The sequence below is a fragment of the Manacus vitellinus genome, unplaced genomic scaffold (assembly GCF_001715985.3).
Source record: "Manacus vitellinus isolate BGI_N305 unplaced genomic scaffold, ASM171598v3 scaffold_71_pilon, whole genome shotgun sequence".
Lineage (NCBI taxonomy): Eukaryota > Metazoa > Chordata > Aves > Passeriformes > Pipridae > Manacus > Manacus vitellinus.
Genome location: NW_021940761.1, coordinates 2488272 through 2510882, shown reverse-complemented (window position 1 = coordinate 2510882; position 22611 = coordinate 2488272). Strand labels below are relative to the sequence as shown.

Here is a 22611-nt window from a genome sequence, read left to right as displayed (position 1 = left end):
CCCAGTGTCCCAGGGCAATCCTGTCCTTGCACTAATTACAGCCCTTCAGAAAGTATTTCCTTTTATCTGTTGGAATTTTGTTTCCCTTAAATGTCGTGTTACCTTGCCCCAGCACCTGCATGATGGCACAGGGCAAGAGGGTTGTCAAAATGGCCTCGTGCATTAATTAACTCCAATATCTCCATCTCTCCTCACACAGAAGCCCCTCTTCCCAAGCTTCTGATCACTGCCATTTCTGGACCTTTTCCCTTGCTTTGCTTTGTCCCTTATTGAAGTGGGGCAGCTAAAACACTGTATTCAAAGTGAAGATTAGCCCTGTGATGAATCTTTGATTCCTTTTCCCTGGAAGCATGAATCTCCCTGTTTGACATTTATATTCTGCCAGTGTTCCAAAATGAATATAAATAATGCAAAATTTGTGTTAATGTGATTTCTTCATTCCATTTACTCAAATTTCTGGCCCAATTATACATCCACATTTTTTGAAATTATAAATTAGTGCACCAGGGTGGTTGATACAAATCTTTACACAGAAATAATTGTAGTCCTGAAGAGGCAGAGCCAACTATCACACTAGTTCAGCCTGGCAGTGGCTGGAACAAAATCACAGAATGATTTGGGCTGGAAGGGACCTGAAAGCTCATCCAGTCCCATCCCCTGCCCTGGGCAGGGACACCTTCCACTAGCCCAGGGTGCTCCGAGCCCCATCCAATCTGGCCTTGGAACTTCCAGGGACGTGGTGTTCACAACTTCTCTGGGCAATACTTATATTACTTAAAATACATAAGAAAACCCATTCCAGAGACTGTGGACATCATCCCTCAACAAGCAAACTCTGGGGTCAAGAAGGAAGGCATTTTATCAATCATGTCAACATTTGGTGGCATTTTCATCTCTGGTCTAGGCAGGACTTTGCTGAGAAAGGTTCCTGTACAGGGGAAGAATAATTCCTACCCACTGCTAACTTTAAAGCATCACCTTCTCCTTCACTTCACATTATTTTCACGTGGCCTAGGGCTGCCTCACTGACATTACAGTCCAGGAGCTTGGCAAGTTTGCAGAGCAACTCTACCAAAACCATTTACAAGTCACAGGCCTGTGAACAGGCATCTGAAAGCAATAAACAGGTTTTTAATGTTCGGGGTTTGTTTTGCTTCTTGAGCTCCCTCACTGAAATCAAAACTGTCTGGATCGATTTGCAGAGCCATGAGAAGTGTGTGATCTGGCTGTTGCCAAGTTCAGAGCAGGGGGAGTTTTGACAAGAGCTGTATTCCCTGGAAATAGGGTTGATCGTGGAAGTTCTAACATTTCCATAACTACAGCAACACAAATGGCCCAGCTAAGTATTGCTGTTAATGAGCCTTGGTTCCATCAGCTGCTGAACTTCTTGGAACAATAACGTTCTCAGGAGATCTGAGGATTTAATTTCAGCTTCTCTACAAGGCAGCTTGGATTTTAAGAGATTTGGGTTTTTTAAGGAATGCTCCATTATATCAGTAAAACATTTAAGTGCTCTGTCTTTTTTTTTTTTTTTTAATTTTATTAAAACACTCACATGCTTTTTGATTCTCCAGGCTTGGTATGCAAAGACACCGCTGGGGAGAGCCTGGAGCACAGCACTGGCAGAAAGGGAAGCTGAAGATGGAAAAGCAAAGAAAGGAAAAGGGAAAAAGTAACTTCAAGATTTTTACATCTGGCAACTCTAGTCACAGCTCTACTTCACTGGGAAGGGGAAGACATTAGGAAAGCAGACATGGAAGAATAATGCACCTCAGGTTATAGGTATTCCAGGAAAGAAAATTCCTTTCTGAGTGAATTTTAAAATGTTTAAAAAAAATCCAAAGATACATCAGTGTGACATGTAGCTCTCAGAGGATAAAGAGTTAACGACCACTGGCTTCTCAAGCATTATTTATTCTAAGAGATTTTAGGGGGCAGAGGGTTCATTACTCAGGACTGTAACATGCCATCAACTTTTAGGCTACACTCATTTATTTCAGCAAGTAACTCTCCTTAAAAATTGATGTCACATTAATGCCTTTCATTACTTTAATATCCTATATGCTTTATAAAACTAACTGCTTTCTGTATCTGTAGGTCTAATGCATTACAGTTCCCAATAAAACTATTACAGCTATAAAGACTGCTTTTTAATTGGGATGGATTAGGAGACACTTAATGCAGTCTACCACAAGCTGAATATTTACACAGCTGCACGAGGACCAGCACTTTCACCTTTTGATGCCTTAGCCTGGACAAATTCATGTTTGTGGGTGTTACCAGAGAACATGAATAAGCAGAACAAAAGCCAAGTTCATTTGGGTGAATGGCCTGAGAATCTATTTTGCTATAGAAGACAATGCCTGATTATCTTGTTTGCAATGTATTTGTTGCTTAATGTACCTTGTTTGCTCACAAATCAGCAACTTTGGAGGCAAACTATTTGTAAGCAGTGCTCAGGACATCCTAAAGCTTTGGGAAACCCTACATGACGCTGATGGAGACAGCACCACCTTTACGTCAAGCACAGGATCACATTCACCAGGATCTTTTATAAAAAAGAGCCACAAATCCCTGTTTTCACCCCTGATCACAACATTCCTGTGTGGACCTGACAACAAACAAGTGGCAGTACCTGTTTACCTGGAAACACAAGGGCCACCATCCCCAGGGAGTCAAAGGACCTCTCTATGCCCATATGGACAGGCTGGGAGGTACAAGAAGGGCAGCACTGCTGTAGGAAGCTGCTGGGAAGGGGATGGCATTGACCCTCTCCTACTCCTAAGAGGAAATCCAATGGAAAAAGATGCTCTTGGAAACAGAAATGTCTGAGAAAAGAGGTTGGGGGGGATTCCTAGAAGTAACTAACTGCACAGAAAACAATTCAAGCACATTGCACACAGTGGAGGGAACTGGATGGGTCTGGTTAGTAAAGGGAATTTTCTCCCTGTGGGAAGAACAGGCTGCCATGCTATCACAGCACGTGGGGCAGAGCCACCCCAGTCTGGGCTTTCTGTGGTCCTCTGACTGAATTTTGCTTTCTAGTACTGGGCTCCCCACAATTTCACCCTTCCAACCTCGAGGCTGCCTCTCCAGCCCTGCCAAGGAGACCCAAGTGATAAGAGAGAAAATGCTCATCACGTCTCCTCTGTGCAACTCCTCAAGGCATTTTCGGTGCACACAAGTCCTTCTGCAGCCATCCCAGCAGTACTCCAGCTGCTGGAGGCCCCACACAACCCACACAAGGGACCCCGTGAGCTGCCAGCTCCTGGATTTAATCACTTGCCACAGAGCAGCTACAAACTTTGGCTCTCCTTCCCTTATTCTTTCCTAGCAGACACTTGCTTGGGGCTGGCTACTGCTCCCCAGACTTGGCAGCACGTCCTAATTTTATAACACAAGGTACTTTCAACTACATCCTTGAGGAGAAAAGCCAGGCTCTCCACAGAGGAGACAGGGTTTGTGTTACAAAGCCTCATCTCTGCTCTCATCCACAAGCAAACTAATTTGGATAATTCTGTCCTCAATCTTGCCGACAGTGGAACACTCCTCTGCACAACAGCTCTGACAGCACAATGGGATGTGATGAAAAGGCCACATTTAGGTGGGACGTAAGCAAGCCCATTAATTCATATTTCAGCAGGTTCAGGGCAATCTCAATAGCAAAGTAATGCACTGACTGGCACCATCCATCTCCAGGGCACGACTCCGACCCCATCCAGGAGGGATGTGAACCTCCTGCCATGCCAGGCGTGCTCCCAGGGCCCAGACCTGCAGCTTTCCTCCCCTGTTCACCAGTGTATGGGAAAAAGCACTGGGCACTTTATCCTGTGGGTGTAGCTTGCAATGATTGGTGCTTGCAGTGTAAACTGCATTTCTTTTTTTCCGTGGGGATCTGGAAGCCACGGCTGGGGGATCTACAAAAAGCTCTGTGGGTGCAAGAGGTGACAAAGTGTCAATAAAGGATGGTGAGGCAACCTGGGATAGTGGAAGGTGTCCATGCCCATGGCATTAGGTTGGAATGATATGATCTTTAAGGTCCTTTCCAACCCAAAACATCCTGGGATTCTATAAAGCAGAAAACCTCAGCCCTCTGTGGCTGCAAAGCCCTCGGTCTCCTTAGGAGAGTCCTCTCACAGGGATGCAGAGGGAAGAATGAGGAGCAATTTTAATGTTATTTATAATTATTAATTCAGAAAGTGCAGCTACTTGAAAAATGAAGCAGCTGCATCGAGTAGAGCCAAGACACAGTAGTTTCAGTGTCAGTGCCTGAATTACTTCATTAAGTGGCCCTGGGTGGATCTCCAACACCTGTCCTACTGTGAGGCTGAGTAGTGCTCTCACAGGAACACCTCTAGAGATGCTCCTCCAGCACCTCTACACAGAGTTCTTTCACCATGGAAAAAGAGAAAAAAGAAGATTGTGGCTTTGCTAAGCCCAGCACAGGGCGATTCCACTCTGCTCTCCAGCCACGGCAACCCCAGAATCTGACAGAGGAGGAAAATTCCCGTGGCTACACCCTGATCCCTACTTAGTTTCCAACAAGAGGTGAGTTTTGAGGGACAGCAGAAAGGGAGGCCAGGCTGCTTTGCCTCCTGGTGGGAGGTAATCCAGCAGCACCAGCAAAGTTGAGAGAAGAAGCTGTCATGCTCATTTATATATGTAAGTGATCTAGAGAATTATCAGCTAAATTATTGAAATGTCCCATTACTATTAAATTACTGGGCATTCATTGTAAGAACAGTCATAATACAGTAACTAATTTGGTATTAATGTGAATGTCAGCGTTTCATTGCAGTTATTTTGTACTTCATCATAAGATAATTTACCAATAAATTAATTGGCTTAATTGCTTCCTCCAAACCCAGGAGAACCACATATGACACGACTTTTCAAAAGTCTTCATGCTCAGTCCCCCATCTTTCTGCTTTAACCACACCAAGCAGGAATCCCCTTTGAAACACCTGGAAGAGGGGCCTCAGCTCCACACTACCCTACAGCACCCACCAACCACCCGGGGAAGAGCCGCGCCAGTCTCTCTGCAGACCCCAGGCACCACTGCTGTTGGCATCCACGCAGGAGACACGTCTCCCTCCTGGCAGTGAGCTCCCAGGGATGCAGCTGCCGTGTAGTCAGTGCTTCCACAGCGTGCCTTGGGTATTATTAGGTCCCTGGCTCATGCCAAAGCCCTCTAATCAGCCACTGCAGCTCCCATGAACAGCAGTGCCAGCCCTCGGCTCGGATCCCTGCCAGCTCTTCATGAGCTCTTCTGCCTCCTGGCCTGTACCAATTCAGAGACGGGGAGTGCCCCTGCCTTCCTGAAAGCAGACTCCTCCAGCACCAAAACTCTCTGCCAACAACACTGGGTCTCCCAGAGCTCCCACTCTCCTTTCCCCCAGGAGCTCAGAAAAAGTGTATTGCTCTTTTCTTCTCCGAGAGATGGGGGAAAGCTCCATCGAGAGCGCAGTGGGCAAGGACAGCTATTTCTTCCTGTTTCTTCCTTCAAATGGTTTTTAGTAAGTTAAGGGTCTTTTGCGAAGTGCTGCCCTCGGCGCTGTGGCACGTGCTCCTCCACCGCCAGGGAGAGGATCAGCCTGACTGTAAAATGCCCCTAAATCTTTATTTTTGCCGACTTTCCCTGCTTCTCGACAGTCTGCATCACGTCAGGCTGGCAGACAGACCAACTCCAGGTGGAAACAACCCAAGGGAATACATCTCCTTCCAGCACGCCCTCATTGAGATGAGTCCCAGCCACACAGCACCCGTGGGAGCTTTATTATTTAAGTTGCCATCAGAATTAAAAAACATGCCGACATTTCTCAGCAAAATCCCGCAAATCCGGTAACACAAAGTGAAGCTGACTGTTCTATTAACTCCCATCCTGCATCAGCAATTTTCTAAAGTGTGGAAACATTATAATCGACTTTTCTGCTAGTAGCAAAATGTCATTTTTCCTTAATACTCCCCGAGTCAGTAACGCATTTCAAAAGCCTCCGACGCCACTACCACAACAGGACTTACACATTAGCACATTTTTAGCTTTTCATTAAACACAATAACCCCCCAAAAAAGAGAAAAGTCTCATCGTATTAGGGTTTCTCTCCTCATTATTGAAAGTAGTGCTACTTTGGAACTTCGCGCAGCAAATTATAATGCACTCAGCCTGGGTCCATTGTAAATCAGGGCTTCAAAAAAGGTGTCATGTAGTCGGGCCCTCTTCAAGCACTGAAAATATTGGAGTCTATTTGAAAATGCCTTCTGTAGTCTCTCACTAGCCTTGCAAATCATCACAGCACCAGGTAGAGCTCCCTTTTATTTTTTACCTCGTGGCATCAAGCCGTTTCTATTCCGATGAGAAAAAGAGGACTATTTCTTGCTGGGTTTAAAAAAAAAAAAAAAAAAAAACACATACCCTACACCTAAGATAACAAGCTGCACAAAATCCCCAAATCATTTGGGGCTCCTGTTCACAGTGTCCGTGGGGCTGCCCTCCACAAGGAGAGGGGGTTTCTCCAGCCGGACCCTGGGATGCTTCCAGCCAACGATGCTTTTCAGGGACGGCCACTAACACCTGGTACAACCTGCACAGTGCCCACACGCCCCTGGCTAATTCCCAAAAGCTCCGTGACAAAAGGATGCTACTCTAGGAGGACACTTCGGAAAAGGGGCTCTTTCTTTTGCAGAGCAAACCAGCACCAGCCCCTTTTAGGCTGCCACTGCCTCCTGCAAAAGCACCAAATGCAGCCCTCATCTGGAGTCCCATTCCTTGGCGCAGCAGGGAAACTAAGAGAGCACGTGCCAGCACGGGAGCAGAGAAATCCTCCTACTCCACTCTCAGACCCCCCAAACCAGGTGCCATCGCAGCGCAGGGCACTGCCAGGCTCCGCTCCCACCTGCCCAGCAGCCTTAAAGCCAAAGCATGGGAGAGGCAAACCCCACACCTTTCCCCACTTTCCTAGTCCTCCAAAAAGTGACTTATCCTATCCCTAATCTCTTCTGCACCTCTTCAAGCAAAACCAACACCACAACCACACAGTTTCTTACAGCTCTTAACTCTCCTTAAAAATTTTCACATTTTAAGTTGCTTGAACTAACAAAATTCGTCATTAATGAGACAACCAAAGGCCTTGCCAGAAGCAAAGGGGGAGAGAAGCCCAAACTAGGGCTGTTCCCTTCCCAGGAGGGCAGCTCCAAGCCAGCAGTAAGAAAAAAGGCATTTCCTAACGTTCTCTTCCCGCTCCCTTGCTTTAGGCTTTTGCCCCACCACACTTCCCAAGCGGGAAAAGAGAACCAGGGGCAGGGCAGGGATTAATGGAAACATGGGAAGGGTGAAGGGGCTCACAGCACAGACAACTGCAGCACCAGAGCCCTAAAGAAGCAACAGCAAGTGAGGAACCGGACCTGGGAAACTCTGCAAACAAGAACCAGGTACCTGCAACTTGAAAAAACACCCATAGGGAACTCACCTTCTCGTCCTTGAACGGTCACAGCCTCTGCAGGGATAGATCCGTGTGTAATTACCAGGAAGAAAACAGAGCCAATGCTGCTTCGCCTCTTATCACCCAAAAATCCGGGGGAATCACCCGTAAATGGGGAACTCGGATCACCTGGTGCCCCTCAGCAGATCACCCCAAATGGGGAACTCGGATCACCTGGTGCCCCTCAGCAGATCACCCCAAATGGGGAACTCGGATCACCTGGTGCCCCTCAGCAGATCACCCCAAATGGGGACTCGGATCACCTGGTGCCCCTCAGCAGGACGAACCCCTCCAGTGCCCGGGGCCGAGGGCAGGCGGGGCACGGGGGGCTCAGGTGTTGCTCATCCAGCATTTACTCTCGCAGTGTCCTGGGAGGGGTCCCAGCGCCCACATCAGGCTGTCACAGCACTTCAGCTGGGTCTAGCGCTGGGTAAAGCCTTTCCTAGAGGTTTCCTTCCAGATGTGCACTTTCGAGAGGAAAAATCATTACGATCGCAAGCGATCGAACTCCTGAGGGATGTGGGGATCTCTGCAAGGTCCCCCCTGCCCCACTGACCTGCTCATGGAAAGGAGGAAAGGCCTCGTGATGAACAGCCACGAGTGGAGCAGCCACCTGGGGCAAGGACGGACATTTCCATCCCAGGCGCATCGTTGTTTGTCCCAGCTCCTGGTGTTCTGAATCGTACAAGGAGAAGTCACCACACCTGCCCACCCAAGGGCTCCTTCGTGGAGTGGGACTTTGGCTTTCTAAGTAAAAATAACTCGAGATCAAACTCCGGGGAGAAAAACAAACAAAAACACACAAAAACAAACAAACAAAAAGGTAGAAGGGAAAGAGAATGGGCTGAAACAAAAGGAAAAAAACGCCAAGAAAAACGATTTGGAGAGCAATGAAAATCTAGGCATCAGCCATTAAGACTGGATGGGCCAAGCCCCGGTGAAAGCCTGAGGAGAGGTTAAGGGCTGGGTCCTATTCTGTCCTCTCCGCAGGAGTGATTGGAGCTGTGAACAGGCCGGGAGATTAGCGGGAGATGGGAATCATGCAAACGAGCCTGCGGCCACCAAAGCTATTATCGCCACTCGGCACAAAGTTTGGGAAGTTACACCCATCATTGTTCTAACTAACGGTGCACTCAGGCGGCTCCATCCCAAATGCAGCCCCTCAGCTCCCGAAAAGCCTCTTAGGCAGCAAGGGGATGACGGGCACGGAGAAATGCTAAAATGTTTCGGGCCAGCCTGACATTTGGGGCCTCGGTGTGGTCTTTTCCAAGCCCGATGAATGCCTGTGCTGGAGTGGTGTCTCCCCATGTTAACCTGAAAACACGCAGCGGGGAACAGCCCCTCCTCTGCCATTGGGGTGGGTTGGAGGGTCACGAGTGTGGACACACATGGCCCCAAAACCTCCCCAGTCCTTACAGTGTCCTTTCTGGCCCACCCAGAGCCCTAAAGCAGGGGCCTGCCCTGAGCCACCATTTCATTTTAGACTTTCAAAGCCATCCCAGCTCAGTCACCGCCACAAAGCTCTCAATTCCGGGATGTCTCTGACCTGCCGATGACATCCCACCCCCCTGCAGGGATGTCCCGCTCCACCGGCTAACAGGGATAACAGGGATAGCCCCAGGTCCCGGCCCCCTTCTTTGGCTGCCAGAAGCACCCGCACTCCCAGAGCGGGGCTGAGCTCAGGGAGGGCAGGGCTGGCAGCGGGTGATGTGCCGACAGCTCAGCGGGGTGATGGATGGCCCAGGTGCCGCAGCCGGCCCCGAGAACCGGCTGCCTCATCCCAACCTGTAATTTCCAAGGCGGTGTTTCCAGCCCGTGCCCCACAAGTGATGGGAAGAGGGGGCAGGAATGGGGGCAGAGCCGAGCAAACCAGATGGCTCTGTCCTTGAGTGCAGCTGCACCAGGAGAGGTCGGAGCCTGAATGAGTCGGGCAGAGTCCCCACTAATTAACACTGACACGCAAAGTTCGGATCTGTCCACTGCTGAGGAATAAATCAATCCCCCAGAAATGGATATGAGCAACAAGAGATAGCTGAGTTTGTTCTCCTGCATCCCAGAGGGCAAGTAATTATCTCCATAACTTTCCATAAATAACTTCCACAGCTACCTTACACTTTCAGGTGTCAAAAACTAATTATGCTCAGGAGCAAAACAGCACAGGACGGCAAGAAACCAAGTGAAGGGCTTGTTGAAGCCCGTGGTGCCATCCAGTTCCTCTGCTTCTACCTCCCACTGCGCTCACAGTGCTGGTCCTAGTGGAATTCCAGCCAGGGAATGGGGGCAATCTGCTTCAGTTTCAATCAATATGGGGAAGCGGACTGGGGTCTGAGTCCTGAGGTGCCCAGTGCTGTCTCCTCACCCTGTAATCATTTAGAAGACCAGCCTGAGAGCGGTGGTGGTGACACGTGGCAGGTCACACCCTTGGTGTCTCCCATCCCAGGAGGGCATCCTGTGTTATGGACCCTGCAGGGAGCCTCTACTCCCTTCCACCTTCCCCCTCCACTTTCCTCCTCTGCAATCACATTCTCTCTCCTCTTCCCCAGGACCACAGTCCCCCATGGGATGCCATGGTGGGACCCACAGGTCACCTGGCAAGGGTGGGAGTCACCCCCTGCAGCTGTGGGAGAGCATCCACTGCAGCACTGGCTAAACGGAAAGCAAACCCACAGCAGGGATGCTGAACCAACCCCTGTCTCAGTTCACCAACAGAAACACCCACACAGTCCTGCTAGCACTTTTTGGGGTGCTGAGCCCCTGGCACAGGTTGCCCAGAGAAGCTGTGGCTGCCCCAGCCCTGGAAGTGTCCAAGGCCAAGTTGGAGAGGGCTTGGAGCAACCTGGAACAGTGGAAGGTGTCCCTGCCCATGACAGGGGGTGGGACTGGATGGGCTTCCAACCCAAACCATTCCAGGATTCTATGAAATCTTCATGTCTGCACCCAGTCATGCCAGTCACCCAGAGCCTTTTGCAGCACAGTACCTTCTTTTGCCAAAGGGGCTCAAATATTTTAGGATAAAGGGAAAACAAACCCCACAACTTTTCCAGCCCCCGAAACAGCCACCTTATGTGTGAGTGCTAAAAATAACCCTGTCTCCCTGCTTTGAGCTGCTAATTAGCAAATGGCATCCCCTGGCCTCATAATTTAAGGGAGGCACATGATGGAGGGTCAGTCCGAGCTGGTTTTCCAGGCTGGCACATAGGGTGACATTCCATGAGCACATAACTCAGCGGTTAAATAACTGGGAGGGCTCCCCTTTGCTTTAGAAGAGGATGTGCCCCAGGATTGAATTCCCAGGGGATAATTGACACAGCTGCAGCTCTTCAGCAGGGAGGTGGGGAGAAGGGAAGCCTTGTGTTTTTAGTGAAGCTAAGGGCTATTTTTTTTTATTCCTATAATTGATGGGAAAGGAGGAGGAGGAAAATTGTGCACAGTTATGAGAACTGGAAAGAGTTTTGGGGCTTTTTTCATTGAATTATTTACATCTGACAAAGAGGGGCCACTATAAACTAGCGTAGCACAGACCTTTTCCATATTATATAGAGCTGTTAAAGGGAAATGTTTAAATATTATCTAATTTCCAATAAAAACTGGACAAAATCAATGCAGCCTCGGGACAAGTTTATATTTCACTGGGCAGCAGTTTTCAAAGAAGAGCTGAGCAGTAGCAGCCCAGACATCTCTGCTCATGCAACTGCACCTGCAGAAGTATTTTTAGGGGAGGTACAAAGTGTGACTCCCCTCTCCCCAGGCACAGGGACGTGTGTCCTGGCAGTCCTTCATCCCATGGCCTGACCCAGCCACATAACTGGGCAGTGCTGTCACATGGAGCTGGAAATATAAACGTGGGGACGAGTCAGGGGCAGATTGGCTGTTTGCAAGGTGGCACCTGGCTCAGAGAGAGGAAACTGGACCTCACACCCTGACAGGGATGGTGATCCAGGGAGGATGAGCGAGCATCACCCAGGAGAGGCACCCTCACACCCCTCCCAGGTAGGCTTGGGCAGTGATGGCTCATCTTGTGGCGTGGTGGCATTGCCACCTGCATGGACACCTCTCAGTCCCACAGCCACAGGGTGCCAGGGGGACACAGCCATCGCAAGGACCCCATCTGAACTATGGGGGGCAGGGGGTTATTAAGAAAGGGTACAAGCTTTAGGCTGAGGAGGTAGTGCCACAGGCTGCCAGCCTCAGGCTCCTGCACCACGCTGGAAATTTCCCTGGAAAAATCATACTGATACCATTCCCCACTGCCAGAGGGCAGCTGTAAATGGAGGCAGTGGTGCCAGGAGCTGTGCCCACCGGCACACCTGCACTCACCGCGTGGTTTAAGGCAACCTCGTGGGTTTTTGGAACCAGCAGGGTCAGTTACTACAGGCTGAGATCTTCCTGGAGCAAGGACTAAGTGCAGTGGCAGCTGAGCCTGGGGAACAAGCTGGTGCTGAAGCCGTTTTGCTGCTGTGTATCGTGCTCTTGCATGTGCCAGGAATGAGCTTTCCTTGTAATGTGAAGCCAGCGCAGACAATTTAAGTCATTATTAATAGATACACTTGATCTGAGGAAGGGAAATGCTTAATGTTTTGTTAAATGAGGTGTGCTCTGCAAACAGTGGAATGCAGGGAGAAGGTTCAGATGCTCCCCCCACATTAGAGATTAATGAGTGCAAGGCCACCACTAACAAAGTGCTCATCCTCACCCATATCTGGGGCTCTGGGCTGTGCAGGAGCATCCCTTCTGAAGGAAGGACACAGCAGGATGATCCCAGGCTTAATTTGTTGCAGGGAAATGTTTAAATATTAAACATTTAATATCCTTTGACCCTCAGGAATGCTGCAAGCCCAGGTGATGTGCCCAAGGCTGTGCAGCTCACCAGTGTCAGGGGAAAGGCTTGAGGGCTTCCAGCCTTTCTCCACCACCCAAAATCGTTACCTAAAGGCAACAGGTAGTTTATAAGCAGTTGAAACCCCTCCATTTTTCTTCTAAACCCCACCAGGGACCGTCTCCCCCAGCTCCTGGCCAGCCCCAGGATGCCCCACAGGTGTCCTGGGTGCCATCTCCTCTCTGCAGTAAATCACAGCTGCCTGTGCAGACATATTCCCCTTAAATCCACAGCAATATTGCTTCATCCTGACATCACTCTCCACTCCTGGGTGGAAACAGCACTTGGCTCAGCTGGCAGGAGCCCAGGCTCGTGAGGGTTTATGTGCCACTCAGCTCCAAGGGGACTTTTTTTCTCTACTCTTGCTGGCCCCGACTATTTTTAACCCCCTCCCTCAGCAACGCTGTTAATCCTGTCGTTACCCCGACCCAGGATGTGAGTGATATGTGTAAATCGATGCTGATTAAAGGGTTGGTGAGAAGGGCCACAGGGTGTTTCAGCACACTCTCAATGGCAGTTTAATGCCAGACACACACATACACACTTACCTAGCAAAATTAGCCCGGGTTTGACTGAGAAGGTCTGGGCTCCCTGCTAAATATAGCCAGGGAGGTGATCCCTGCCGTGGGAGGGTGATCCTTTGGCATGAACAGGACATATGAAGGCAAGATTCCTCTTCATCACCTTGAAAATATTATAGGGTTCTTAGTCAGAGGAGAGGAAAAGCAAGGCAGGGCTGTGGAAACACAACCCAGGACAAGTTCCTGAGGAAAACGATCCCTGTCTGTGCCGCTCCCTGGGTCTCCAAACCTCCCACGCCAGCTGAAGGACCCTGGGGGATAAAACATCCCGGAGGATGTCTTTCATACCAGAGTAGTGACTCGAGGAGGTGGCTTAGCTAATACCAGAAGGGGGAATGGGCACAGAAAGGCTGGGTGTAGCAGAATAGCAACAAGTGGTACAGGCAGAGAGAGAAATGAGGGAGTTTGAAGGCTACAAACCGACTGAGCTGTTGTGGGCAGCCAGGTGGGAATGCCAGCCTTGAGATCAAGGGGAAGAGAGGAAAAAATGGGGAAGACCACTTAGGCTGATCTCAAATTAGCTCCCAAAGCTGCTTCCTGTGAATACGGACCTCAAGGCAGGGGGTTCTTCACCAAGAATCCCCAGTCAGACCCCTCTGGCTCAGCACAACCCCATCCTGGATGGACACACTGTGGGGGTTTTGTGGCTCCACGCTCTTCCCACAGTCTCCAGAGCTGGAGATGGATATCACCACAGCCATGCCGGGGAAACCCCGAGAGAAACCTCAGGTGGCTCTGGCAGCATGGGTATGCTGGCCTGGAGTTGGCACAGAGATGCTCAGGATCACCAGCAAGGTCCCAAACATTTCTTCCAGCCTCAGGCTGAGTCCATATGGAGGGAACCACACAGCGTTCCAGCAGTCCCTCCACCTCTGGTTTAATGTCTTCCCAAAATCTGCTTGTACCAGGTTTACTCTGCAGAGAGGTGGGTGGGAAGGCTGGGAAGGGGAGGTTGTGTCATCCAGAGCCTCCAAGTCACAAGATGCCAAGCTCTATTCTCGTCCCCACCATGGATTTCTCCTGTGACCTTGAGGGAAGGAGCCCACAAGCTGCAGGGCAGCAGGAGCTGGGAATGCTCTGCTGGCATCAAATGGCAGGAGAGTCTGGGTGCTCTCCCTCTCCTATACAAGGCACTGTCTGGGAGAGCAGCTTCCCCTACCAAAGCCCCAGGAGGATTTGTACCTCGCTGGTCTTTACATCCCTGCAATGACCCCCCAGAATTCCAGGCTGGGCCAGTAACACGTTGCTCAGATTTTTCCATATAGCAACCCCAAGACTGGAAAAGCTTAAGAGAACCTTAAAGAAAAAAAAAAGTAGAGTGTTAGGCAGAGAAAAAAACACTTCCCAGAGGTCAGAGGACACAAATAAGGTTATATGGGGAGGGGCAGACAGCAATTGACTCAATTTCTTTGTTTGTTTTTTTACTTCCCTAAACACCAGGCACCGTTTTCTCGCATCCTGCGAATAAACCAGCAATTTAATCCAAGTGGTGCTGCTGCAGCAGGGCCTGGTGACCGTCTGACCCTCATTGTACCCCCTACCCATCAGCATCCCACCCTGCTGGAGTTATAAATATGACACAATAGAGCCTTAACTGGATTATAATTAGACAATGAGCCTGGGAGGACGGAAACAATGAACTATATAAGCCTGTCTATCCTCCCAGCCAGGACCTGCACACACGGGAAACACTGGAATGGGCGACTCACCAGGACCTGCAGTAGGAAAGCTGCGGATTTCCTCCCAGTTGGATTCGGAGCATCCTTTAACAGCTCATGTTCCTGTCACCAGGTTTTACACAGCCCTGGTCACGGGAGACCTGAGGAGCCTCGAGGTCCTGACTGACCGATACCATCAAGATGTCAACCTGGTTTTTGAGATCAGTAAAAATGAGCTGGAGTGGCAGGTGAAAAGCCAAGCGTCTTATGGACTCTCAGGTACTTTTCCTTTAAAGGCCAGGCCAGAAGAAACTTTAAAATGGGTATTTACTAACCCTAAATAGAAGAGCTGCGGCACATTTAAGTGCCTTAAGTGTTCCTGAGGTGGTTGGTTTCTGGTTAGCTGGCCGTGCCTGCAATTTTAACCATAAATATTCATCATTTTTAATATTTCCTTCTCTTCCGCATATACTAACCCACCAGAGGGGCAGGGAACTGTAAAATCTGTGCATCCACACGATTTTTTCAGGTTGGGATTAGACACTCTGTGGCTTGGGAATGTTTGCAAGAGGGGTCACAGCCCAAATTCCTCATGGAGGGGCTCAGGAAGAGCAGCCTGGTCCTATGGGGGAGGAATAAGATGTTCCCAGGTTAGTGGTACCTGGTGCCTTCCCCACTGAGGTGCTGCTCAAAGTCCCAGGTGCTCCCAGAGCACCATGCTCAGTAGATTACTGATGGTCCCAGAGGTCCTGGAGCTGATGGGAAATGCAACACCTCACTCTAGCTGTGCCCAAACCCAACACATCCCATGCCCAGCCCTGCATCACCCTCCCAACATGCTCCCACCTGGCTTGGGTGCCTTCATTCCCAGCAAAGATAGCTTTTCTCTCCCTGGGGAGTCGGTGAGCTGCCTTTTAGGCACACAGAGTGTCTCAGGCAGCTGGTTGCAGTCAGGGTGTTGGCTTACCCAGCCCGTGCCCCATGAAATCCTGCTCCCGGACATGAACACACCCAGGGAATTTTGCTTCCTCCCGATCCTAGCAGCCCCCAGGTGTAGCGAGGCCCTCTGGAGCGCCCAAAGGTGCCTGGGAGCGGAGGGAACAGGGGGCAGAGCGGGGTGTGGAGCTGGCCCGGCCCCAGGGCTGGCGGGCAGGGGGTGGCAGCCTGCGGTGACCCCGGTCCGTGCCCCCGCAGGGCTGTGGGCGCTGGAGCGGCGCTGGGAGCGGAGCACCCCGCTGTGCCTGGCTGCCCACCACGGCCACCCCGCCGCCCTGCGACACCTGCTCCGCCGCCACGCCCAGCCTGACCTGGCCCCGGGCRCGCAGGGACCCCTGCACGAGGCCTGCCGGGGGGCACACACCGACTGCGTGGAGCTGCTGCTGGAGTACCGGGCGGACCCCAACCTGCAGAGCGAGGAGGGGCTGGCCCCGCTGCACCTCTGCACCACCTGGGACTCCCTGGGGTAAGGAGCGGGGCTCCCATCAGCACCCCCCCCCCATGCCGTGCCTGGAAATCCTCAAGGTCGAGTTGGACGGGGCTTGGAGCAACCTGGCACGACAATCGCGCTCGCGCACACCACAGGTGTCCCTGCCCATGGTGGGGGGGGGGACTGGATGAGCTTTAAGGTCCCTTCCAACCCAAAACCATTCTGGGACTCCATTCACACACCCCAGTGGTGTTGCCCATGGGGTGAAAGAAAGATGCCATGATCCATGACAAGGCTTCCCACATGCTCCCACATGTTCCAGCTGCATCAGCAGAGACAAAAAAAGGATATTTTAGTGCCAGGCTTGTTGTACAGCCCAAGTCTCCTTCCCACGGACAGGAGCAACCCAGCCTCACGTGCCTTTTCTCCCTCCTCTGTCCTATTTGTCCTGCAATCAGTATGTTCCACATCCCAGGTCCAGCACACTCTCCCCAGGAGATGCTCAGGATGGTTCCAGCCATGGGGCACACATCATCCCAACCTCCTGTGCTTTTCCTTTTTTTTTTTATAAAGAGCTCCGTCACTTGGTGTCCTGATGGAACTGCTTAGGGCCATGGTGAATTCCATCACCTGTCAGCTTCCATGGAAAGCCATCCTGGCTTCAGTCCTCTTCCTTCAATCCTTCAGGCAACAGATGGTGAAAGCAAAGTTCCCACTGCAGATCCAACACATCACGGACCAGGTCACAGGGAAAGTGCTCTGAAGAAGGAAAGCAACCAGAGAGGGAAAGATCTGCAGATTTGCAGATGCAAATATCTTGATCCCATCTTGTAAATAAGAGTCTCTGCAAGATGGTCAAAAATCAAGTACTAATCAAGTTTTGATTCAGCCAAAAATTTAGGGGTGAATCAAACACATCCTTGGTGTGATGAGGGTTGGAAGGAGCAGGATAGATAAGGGAGGATGCTACAAGAAGCCCTCATTGTTAATGAGGAGCTGGCTTTAATTCCTTCACCTGAGCTCCCTTTAGACCTTAAAGTTTCAGTCTCCAGACTCCAAGCCATCATAAATTCCCTGTGATTCCACGATTTTAGGCTTCACCAGTCTGCTCTCCCCCCGAAGGGATGGGGCAACCAAACCAACTGGTGTGTGGAGAGGATCCCAGCACCCACAGATGTCCAGGTGTCCTGGTTTTGGCCAGCTGATTCCAACCTTGGAAAAAAAAATCTGTCTCTATAAAAAATGAGCCGTTGCCACCAATTTGCATGTTCTGTTCCCCTGGAAGCTGGAGGGGGATGGCAGGTGAGGCAGCACATGGCAACACGGGGATCAGACAGAGCCAACGTGGAAACAGCTGAGTTATAAAGCCCTTGAATATTGGGGCTTTATAATGGAAATGCTGAGAGACCCTTAACTACGCCCGGCGCTACAGGGGCTTCTGCAATAACTAAGCCAACTCCCTTGAAAGATCAAAAATTAATAGACATTTCAGACAGGTTTTGAGGTTTCGACCACTGCTTTTCAGTCGCAAAGACTTTGCTAAAGTTAGAGACTGAGGAGGTCAAGCTTTAGGTAACACAAACATTTCCTCTTTGATTAGGGGGAGACTACTTTACCTCACCTTCTTTTTTTTTATTTTATTATTTTTTTCGTTGAGTAGTAGATTTTAGGTCATCCTTAATTTTTTACTGGCAATAAAGAGCAGGTCATTGACCTACATAGAGAGCTATTTTATTTTTCTCCCTCTCGATAACAATGGCCAGAACACCTATGTGCCAGGTTCTTCTGTATTCCCATATACTCGGCAATTCACCATGGGGGCAGGACTTAAAACCTTTGAGCCTCTCAGTGACTGGGATAAAAAAAATTATCTGGGCTTCCTTCCAGCCATTTGAGCTTCAGAATCCATGAGATTTCAACAAAAAGGATATCAGAGCTTTAATCTAGGAGCTTTTTGAAGAGATGGAAAAAAAAGTTCCAGTAAAGTTCAGTCTTACCTTCTTCACTTTAGGAGCTGTTCATGCCAACGTCGGCCTATTTAGTAGAGTTCCTCTCCTTGACCTCTTTTTTACAGCCGAGATAATTAACATGGTGGGGTAAGATGAGTCTCTAAATTCACTGCACTCTCTCCCCAGCGCTCTCCCTTTTTCCTCTTAAAGCTGGGATGATTAAAGGAGTCTGCCTTTATTGGCACCCCGAAAAAAAATAAAATAAAAATAATTGAGGGGGAGAGGAAGAGTCTCGGCGGTGCCAGGGAGGGAAGAGCAGGCGTGGGGTGGTGGGAAGGCACGTGGCAGGGATGCAGGATGTGACTCCCACCTCCCATCACGGTGCCCACTGAGGAAGAGATGCCAGACACCACCACATCTGTGGAGTCCTCTTTCAGATCTGGGAGTCTCCCCGAACATCCCAGGTTTCCCGTGAGACCAGGTAGAGCCCACCTGGAGAGAAATCCAGCCTTCCACAGAGGGAAGAGGGCTCAGTCAAGCCAAGGGATGGGAAAAGATGTCAGCCCTACCTCCAGGCAACCCAGGCTTATGGCTGAGCATTCACTTCTTCAAGCTTTCACTCCACCCCGGGAGCTGAAACCAGAGTGATCTTCCTGCTCCGAGCCTCCAGCACTGAGGGATGGGGCATAAATGGCGGGATGAGTCCAGGCAGGAGGCCAGTCCAAGGGGCTCTATGCAAGGATTGATGGGGTAGGGAGCGAGCACAAGAGCTGCCAGAGGCAGGGTGGGGTTTGCTTAGGGGGAGTGTTGGATGAGGGAAGCTCATCATGGGAGGAACAGGCAGCAAACGGGAGCCAAGCAGGAAAGCAGGTACTTAAAAAGGCAACATGGTCAAGATAAGGCTCCCAGACACCAGGGAGTTGGGTACAGACTGGTTGGACCAGCTCCGTGGCACTCTCCAGCTATTCCAGCACCATCCTAGACCCACTGTTCCTTCTGGCTCCAGGAAATAAGCATTACTACAAATAAAAAAAAACCACAGAGATTTGAAAAATCAGCATTTAGCATCATCTACGGCTAAACCTCGTCCTCTGCTCTGTTCAGCCTTGCTAAAGACAAAACTCGAGCATTTGGAGCCATTGTTTTGGGAAATCATCCTCCCACTGGGGAAAACCAGCTCCTTCCTGGGTCCTGAGCAAGAAATAAGGAGCCCAAAAGCAGGGGCAGGGCTGATCCTGCTCCCTGCAGGTGTGACAACACGAGGGTTCTTACAGACGAGCCTTGCTCCGACCCCAGGGAGAGGGGGAAAAACAAACTGGAGGCTTTTCCTTAAGAAAACTGGGCATCTGAGTGGGTTTTTGGGACAGGAATTTTCCTTCAGGCTCCGCTGCCCCAACTTCCTGCTCCTCCTGCTGGTCATTCGTAGCATCCCATTTAAAGCTAAATCCCACTTTCACAGCCTGGGTATTTTTCATCTCCACCTGAGCTACAGGTAGGAGCTCTATGGATGGGTGGAGAAGGAAAATCAAACCCAAATCATTTTCTCCCATTTATTTGAGCCAGGAGCTCAGCACAAAGCAAACCAACGCCAGTCACCACGAGTGACTTGCCCAAGAAAAGAGACATTCAGATCTGTTACCCATCACCTGCAAATGAGTTGGGAAGGGTTTGGAAGTGAGTTTAAGTTAGTCATAATTAGGTACCAGGCTGGATGGAAAACAAGCTTGCTTGCTTTGCCACTGTGCCTCTGAACTTCTGCTGAGCTAAACCTAAAACCAGACTAAGTATATTCTTTCAGTATTCCCATAAAATTGGAGAGGAGCCCTTAAAAAAGCATCAAGACATCACTAGGCCTTATCTAAAGGGATTTTAGTCTACTCTGATGGCAAAAAAACCCAAAGAAGTCAGAAATGCTGGTGAAGTGTTAGAGCATCTGAATTCATGCAGAGAGATTTTAAAGGTTAAAAAGAACATCCACCCAGAACCTGCTCATGCCCTGACATCCAAGCACGAGGCACCCTTTCCATCCACCAGAAGAGAACACCTCATATTTATAGTTCCTTACAAACATTCCCTCTTTGCCTAGGGAGGAGCATCCAGGGGGAAAATTCAAAATATAAACTGACTTGGGTTTCTTCCGACAAGTTGGACTTTGAACTTGATAACCAAAAAGAATAACCCCTCAGTTAAGCAGCACCTGGAAAGGATGGCATTTCCACAGAAGAACATTTGGGATGTCTAGCAGGAGGTCAAGAGGAATCAATCTCCCTGTATTGAATTCTCTGCAAGGGAAAACCCCACGGCACAGGGAGAATGCTGGGCTGGAGGGGCTGGATACAGCTCCTGGCTTTGCCAGCCCATGTTGTACCATCCTTTGCCTGGAAAATAAGAGCAGAAGAATATTCTGCTGTCTTACTCATGCAGGTGGAAATCTTCAGCCTGGGCACCCTCCAAACCCAGGGTGATGCTTATGCTCTGGGCACAGCCACCTCCTTGCCTGGGAAGGAGCAGGGGTGTTTTAAGCTTGAGCTATTAAAAAAACATAGAACAAAAGGGGATTTTTCTCATGCACCTGGCAGCTGCATTTTTGCAACCAAGTCAGAAATGTAGTTTTTTTCCATTTTCCCCTGCAGAACTATCCCTTATTTTTCCCTTGAATACATTATTTTCATTAGGTGCCATTATTAGGGTGCCAGAGCTACCTGTGACATTAGGATTAAGCTAATCTGGAGAGGTCCCAAGAGAATCATTATAATTCGGGCTACAAATTCCCTGCTGACAAGGACGGACAAGACCAGTAAATGTGATGGAGTGACTGAGTGATTTGCTCTAATAACAGATCCCCACTGACAAAGTTGTACCCACCAGCAGCAGACAGGAAGCCACCCAAAAACCCTCAGTGAGACAAGCCATTGCTTGAGAAAGGGATTCAGCCTCCTGTAGAGTAAAAAGGGAGTTGTAAAGTAAGGATCTGGTGATTTTGGGGCTGGCACAACCCCACCTTGATCAGATCACCCACAACCACATCCCCAGCAGAGCCCATCCACAGTGGATGCCTCTGGTGAGGACCAGCGAGGGCTGGCACATCTGGGAGCATTACACCTGCCCAGGCTGCAGGAGCAACCTGGCCCCACAGATCCTGCAGAAATTATTTTCCTGGCAAACTCAGGCTTGATAAGCACGAGAAAAGGAGCCCAAGGAGGTATTTGTAGACCCTGCACTGACAAGGACAGTGGACGTCTCACCAGCTCCCATCAAATCATGGGGGAGGTGATGCTGCAGGTCCACAAAGAGTCAAATGTATTATTATTATTATTATTATTATTATTATTATTATTATTATTATTTCATTATTTTATTATTGTCATTGTCCCCCCATATGGTACTATTCATCTGTGCCAGGAAAACCAAACAATATCCTGGCACCGTCCTTCCTCCCTGGGGCTCCTCTTCTTTCCTATCCCTACTACTGGAAGTACCAGGCTGGGACTTCCCTCCCCCCTCAACTCCCATCCTTTATTTCTGTGTCAGCCCAGAAGTTCACTCAGGGCTCTGGTGACACCTGGGCTAAAAGAAAAGCTTATTAGAGGAAAATTAAAGAGACAGGGAGGGCTTAAAGGCTTGTGCTCCTCCCTAGACTCCAGCCAGCCACTGCTGAGGCTTCCCAAAGGATGGCTCTCCTCACCTCCCTGGCAGCATCTCTCGGGAAACACGAGCTTGCACGTATTCAAGGTCCAGCTTAGCTGGCACGTGCGTCTGCCCCCTCCAAAAATCCCCCCCTCTGTGCCACAGCAAGGAGCTCAGCGCCGCGAGTGACCCCGGCTGCCGACAGCCCTGCCCGGGCGGTGACATTGAGCCGCGCCGGCCCCGGCGGCTCCCGGCAGGAGAGGGAGCAGTCACTTTGATTCATTCAGACTGCCCGATCACATCCGTTTACTCACACACACACCGAAAAAAATAAAATAACCCCCCATCAGGGCATACCAGCCGTCTGTAACCCCCATCCACTGTCAGAAGGATGCAGGCAGAAGGCTCTGATGAGAACTGGTGTCCCCACTTTGCAGCAGCCACGACCCCTCTTTGCACCCAGGCACGGTGATGTTAGAGGGGGGATTGCTTGCCTTGATTTAGTCCTCCTGGGAACTGCAGGTGCTGCTGCTCCTTCATCACCGGGTGCCAAACAAGCCACCAAAACTCATTTCTGCGGAGTTAAACCATGTGCAAAGGTGTTTCTTTTCAGGGTAGGCAGAAAACCAGGACCAGGACTTCAACTCCATGATCCTTATGGGTCCCTTCCAGCTCAGGATAGTCTATGATTCTGTGAAACACAACCCTGCAGTCCTCTCTGGGGCAGGAGCCCAACACAAGTGTTTGGGTCTGTTAAAGGGAGAAGGAGAATCCATTTTTATACCCAAGTAAGTGGGCCTAGGAGGGTGGGACTCTGGTGGGTCAGGGGGGTCAAGGTGGTCAAGAATGGTCAAGGTGGTCAAAGATGGTCAAAGTGGTCAAGGATAGTCAATCTGGTCAAGGTGGCCAAGGACAGTCAAGGCGGTCAAGGATGACCATTCACGAATGATGCTGGTCAAGGGCAAGAGGGACACATTGCCCAAACCACCGTTGCCCCCACTGTGGAGGGCACCAGG

At 50.1% G+C, this 22611-nt stretch overlaps 2 protein-coding genes across 2 annotated transcripts in view; both read left to right on the top strand.

Annotated features, from left to right (window-relative positions):
• IQCA1 (IQ motif containing with AAA domain 1) overlaps positions 1–2074 on the top strand; it is a 101043-nt gene extending 98969 nt beyond the window's left edge. The window contains exon 19 of the mRNA XM_018084494.2: positions 1575–2074. Coding sequence (XP_017939983.1) covers positions 1575–1676 — 102 coding nt within the window. The 3' untranslated portion in view covers positions 1677–2074. The remainder of the gene's footprint in view (positions 1–1574) is intronic.
• Positions 2075–11342: 9268 nt separating this feature from the next.
• The window catches only part of LOC103757072 (ankyrin repeat and SOCS box protein 18), a 13784-nt gene continuing 2515 nt past the window's right edge, over positions 11343–22611 (top strand). Inside the window, exons 1-4 of the mRNA XM_029964427.1 lie at positions 11343–11468; positions 14376–14872; positions 15788–16055; positions 22209–22281. Coding sequence (XP_029820287.1) covers positions 14632–14872; positions 15788–16055; positions 22209–22281 — 582 coding nt within the window. The 5' untranslated portion in view covers positions 11343–11468; positions 14376–14631. The remainder of the gene's footprint in view (positions 11469–14375; positions 14873–15787; positions 16056–22208; positions 22282–22611) is intronic.